This window comes from Melanaphis sacchari, unplaced genomic scaffold (assembly GCF_002803265.2).
Source record: "Melanaphis sacchari strain LSU unplaced genomic scaffold, SCAv2.0 Contig20_pilon_pilon, whole genome shotgun sequence".
Taxonomy (NCBI): Eukaryota; Metazoa; Arthropoda; class Insecta; order Hemiptera; family Aphididae; genus Melanaphis; species Melanaphis sacchari.
The window spans coordinates 2,481,293-2,486,575 of record NW_020271042.1 but is presented as its reverse complement, the minus strand read 5'-3'; the positions used below and the strand labels follow the sequence as shown (position 1 = coordinate 2,486,575).

Sequence of the window (5,283 nt, the reverse complement as noted above, 5' to 3'; positions counted from 1 at the left end):
TTTTCATTGACCATTTTTAAGTTTTATTTCATTAAATATGATAATTAATTATGTTATGGTCGTTGATAGGTGCGATTTCGGTGTCGTGATTTTTATTTTGAACATGAATGTTTTCAACAGTATTTGTTTTTTGATTTTTGCTTAAATAGTATATCAAATAAAAAACGAATATAAGTGGAGCTGTTAGAACAACACTTATTAAAAAAAATGCACTTGGCATCGATTCTAATGTGTGGTTGTAAATAAAATTGTATAATGGTAAAAATCCACTTTTTATTGAACTTTCCAGTAATAGTTTCACTGCATTCATAGAACCTGGAATAATGTAAACATTAAAAACGGTGTTAAAGTCAAAATATTGTAAACTTTAAACATGTCTTATATTAGTTTTAATAAGTTTTTGTAATCACCCAGTTCATCGGATCCAACACATTTTGAAGCTATAGAACTTGTTAATGCTAATGTTGCACCTCGAAAAATTTCTAATGGTGGCACTGTAAAATTTAATAATAATATTTTATTATTTTAGCATAGACATTAAATTATTGCAAAAATAATTACCTAAAAACAGTTGCCATGATTCAGAAATTAAAAAGAACGCGACTGCAGCTAAAAGATCAAATACAGAAGCAATTGTAGCAATTAACGCATCGTTCATTCGAAACTTGTAGCTTAAAATACCTAATGCAAACAATGTACCTAAAAAAAAAATATATATTTTTTTAAATATGACGATAATTAATGTATAATATTAAAAAAAAAAAAATAATAATAAATAATGAAATAATGAAGCAGAGACAAAGATAATAATTAAATACTTAATAATTAATGATAGAACCATTGATTATAAATACTAATCAATGATAGAACTTTTAATTATTATCAAAGTATTAAATAGAAATAATAACAATAAAAACGAACGATTTTATCATAAATTGAATTATATGTTTTCGTTATTGTATAATAGTTTTATGGTAGTTATTAGATTTACACTATTTACAGTTATTAATTATCTAAATATTATTTATTTTACTGGATCTTACCTATTAATACAACGGAGAGCTGGTAAGCATTGAAAATACTGAAGTCTACTTCATTCCATTGAAATTTATACCTCAAATATAGATATAATACTAACATTTCTCCTAAAAACATAATTAATTTGTATAGTTAAATTTATCTACATAAGTCACTTACATTTACAAAAATTATTAAAACAAGTTTTAAATAACTAATTAAAAATATAAAAATAATATATGCTTGCTACATATATTTTTATTTGTTTTAGTATTATAATTGAAATATCAATATCCTATTATTAATCATGTTTGATTTTAAATGTGTCATAATATATTTTTAATTTTAATAATTCAATATCAATTATTTACCGATTTTGCATATTAAAAATTAATTTAAAGAAGAAGAATTCGAACATTTTTTCATTTTATTTAAATGGCTGTAGATATACATATTTTATTGAATAATTAAGTTATTATACATGAATAAATAACAATGATGATACCTTTTTTTTACGACTTACTTTGTTAAATCATATTTGTTTCCATATAAAAGCTCATGTATTTTATAAAATTTTTTATATATATTAATAATATTAAAAGATTTTTATCATTTATAATAAACTACTGAGCAATTATATTGCGATCAAGAACATTGAAAAATATTACAATATAAATAATTTTTGAATGTTGACATCTTTAATACAAATAATACAAAAATAATTTATATATGATGAAAAAAAAATTAATTCGTATACATTTTCATGTTTATTAAAGTTATATAGTTCAATACTCATAATTATTGGGTAGAATATTAATAGTAAAATAAATAATATGCTACTTTATATCATATTTTATGGAATTGTATGGATGAATGGTACTATATTATTGATTTATTTACTATTATCACTGTTTTAAAATGAAAAATTTTCTACCTATAGTTTATCCTTAGACTTTAAACCTAAACCTTATTAAAATCATTAAAATTTAGTAGAAATATTATCACTAAATTTATAATTGTATGTATATAATATTATAATTTATATAATTTGTGGATACCTTTTTATCTATAATATAGACAACATGTCAATAAATGAAATATGTTTTATGTAACAAGTTTTTGATTGCATATGCAATCTACCTTGTAAAACTATAAGGATAACATTTTAAAATAACCTAATTTAAACGATATACTTCACCACTTTTATTACATTGAATTTATTTTTATTACTCATCCAAATATTCTTCTCTTTGACTCACGTATTCCCATATTACTGTAAATATGTTGTAATAAATTGCCTTTGTTATATATTTTTATAGATAACTCATACTTAGTTTTGACATTATAAAATTAATCAAATACTTATTTTATATATCGATGTATATGAATACAAAATAATTATTTTTTATTATTAATTAAGTATAAATATATACTTGAGATAAGATAAATTAATAGTATTGTAATGAGGTACCCATACAATTTGTGATGAAATCAAAACTATAATTATCCGTTCTATATCTGTGTAGCATTATCTAATATCTATATATTATATTATATTATAATTATGATATACTATTCCGATAAAATATTCTATGTAATATAACTTATAAATTGATACTAACAAACATTACACTCATTTTTTTAAACCATTTATATATATTAAATATATTATTATTTAGAAAATTAAATGAAATATGGATTATACTATTTGTTTAAAATTAAAATAGGTGTATTATTATATTAGTATATTCTTATCGACTTTTATAGTAGTCTTATCATTCTTTTGGATTCTAAGTGGAGCGATGAATATATTGATTTTTAAATAAGGTACAATATTCTCTGTTTATTATATTTTTATTTCAATCATTACTTTTTGGAGTAATAAAAAATTATTCTATTTTAAACTTTTTGAAAATCTAAAAATGAACTAATTGGTAGTTTTTTTTTTTGGTAAAATGTAAAGATTTCTAATATTTTTTAAAGTAATCCAGGAAAACAATAAAATAAATTAATGAAAAAACTGTAGTTTTAACGCAAAACTAATTTTTATCAAATAGAATTTTTTTCTGATAAAAAAATAAACAGTAATAAAGTCTTACATTTTTTCTAATTATTTATATACGTATTAGTCTAGATTTTATATATGGTATTAATTTAAAAAGTATTTTGGATATTTTGAGCTATTTAAAATTTTTGACTTTTTTATACCTACATTTTTTCGATTTATGTTTAATTTTTTTTTTTTTTTGTGGTAAAATAACTTTAAAATGCAATATAATGTTTATCGTAAGTTTCACTTATAGTAATTAAAAAATATTAAAATTTTAGTTAATTTTTAATTTAATGTGATATTTTTTGAAAAATTATAAATATTCTTAGAAATAGAAGACTGACTTAATTTTTACTTAGAATTGTTTTTGTATGCAATGATTTATCATTGAATTCAAATTAAACACATATATTACACAGACCTAAAAACTCAATGTTGACGCATAATTAAAATTTACCATATGACAAAGTAATTTTCTTGGTTAATTTTTATTTTATTAAAATATAAATATTTATAATTATAATTATAAGTTATAATTTATAGCACAATAAGTAATTGGACTTGGTAATAATTGAGAATGTCCAGTAACACTATTTAAAATTTCAAAGCTATGAAAACTCGGAATTTTTTACTATTATTTATCAGTTATTTATTATCACAAATGTGTTTAATTATCAAAAATATAGTCTTAATCAGTAGATGCATCATTGTATTCTAATGATGTGTTAGTAAAAGTAAAAAAAACAAAAATGTATAACATGCTTCATGGGACAATTTAACGACCATAATTTTGGATCATGCTAATAGCTTAAATAAGTAACTATGTACATTATATACGTAAATCCATTAATTCGAAAGTTTTTAAAATATTATTTCAAGATGCTTACTTGATGAAATTTAAAATTTTTCAATTACGAAGTTAGTTTTTAATTTTAAGGCAGAATATATTTAGTAAAAATGCTGATATACGTATAAAAAGTTGTTGTTTAAGATTTAATAGACTTGAATACAATTTTAAACCGAGAGACGTGTATAATAGGCTTGTATATTTTATAGCCCATAATAATGTTTATTAAAAAAAAAAAAAAAAAAAAAACAATTAATAGTGTTTTAATATCGATAACTAAAAATAACGTTAAACGACTATAAGGGTAAACACATGACCGTATACATTAAACCGTACGTTAAACAGCGAGTGACTTACCCTCGAGCGGCACGCACGTGAGCGGCGCGCACACGAACACGACTAGGCACAGGACCAGCTTGCCGTGGCCGGTACGGTGCTTGGTCAACACGCGGTAACAGTTGCGGAGCACGTCCAAAGGATTGACGGCCCGGATCACGTCCTGGTACAGCGATATCTGGTCACCCGCGTCTTTTTCCCTCTGACGGGCGTCTTTGTCGTCGATGAACACGAACGTGAACACGAGCGCGGTCAGGCCCAGGAGGATGGACACCACGTACGCGTGCACGAATCCCACGTGGACCACTATGAACCCGTAGACGAGCATTCCCAGTATGCCGCCCACGGCCAAGGTGCCACCGACCGTGCCGTACTTGAACGTCCGCCACTCTTCCGTGGTCGTGTCGGCCACGTATAAGGCGTGCGACCCGACGGGCGCGATGCTGGCCGGCTGGGCTGTGGACGACGGCGGCGTAGCACGTGGTGGCGCCGATCAACGGCTGAAGACGCTCGTCCAGCAGCTGGTGCCCATAGCGCTGTCCATGGCCGCGGGCACGTGGAGCGACCGGCACGGCCGCCGCAGGCCACTGATCGTGCTGCCGGTGGTCGGCCAGATACTGGCGGACGCGCTGTCGCTGTACTGCACCGCGTGGTCGGTGCTGGCGCTGACTGCACCGCGCAGGCGGCCGCGTGTCGTCCGACCGGCGGCCCGCCGATGCTGTTCTAACGTGCACACTCGCATGTACGAGCACGACCAGCGGGCAGTGGCGGACGTTGCAGTACGGCACGGTCGGTCTTGGCCGTGGGCGGCATATGGGAATGCTCGTCTACGGGTTCATAGTGGTCCACGTGGGATTCGGTCACGCACGTGGTGTCCATCCTCCTGGGCCTGACCGCGCTCGTGTTCGTTCGTGTTCATCGACGACAAAGACGCCCGTCGAGGAAAAGACGCGGGTGACCAGATATCGCTGTACCAGGACGTGATCCGGGCCGTCAATCCAGCAATACGTAACTGGAACCAAAGTACAACAGC

The 5,283-nt window shown here is 28.8% G+C and overlaps 1 protein-coding gene across 2 annotated transcripts in view; it reads right to left on the bottom strand.

Annotated features, from left to right (window-relative positions):
- Positions 1 to 6: 6 nt before the first annotated feature.
- LOC112593749 overlaps positions 7 to 5,283 on the bottom strand; it is a 16,627-nt gene continuing 11,350 nt past the window's right edge. The window contains exons 4-8 of one of the 2 annotated variants that reach the window (XM_025338274.1): positions 4,272 to 4,624; positions 1,044 to 1,145; positions 562 to 699; positions 411 to 494; positions 7 to 315 (exon numbers count right to left, since the gene is read on the bottom strand). In XM_025338274.1, coding sequence (XP_025194059.1) covers positions 32 to 315; positions 411 to 494; positions 562 to 699; positions 1,044 to 1,145; positions 4,272 to 4,624 — 961 coding nt within the window. In that variant the 3' untranslated portion in view covers positions 7 to 31. The remainder of the gene's footprint in view (positions 316 to 410; positions 495 to 561; positions 700 to 1,043; positions 1,146 to 4,271; positions 4,625 to 5,283) is intronic. The other variant, XM_025338275.1, reaches the window with a different exon arrangement.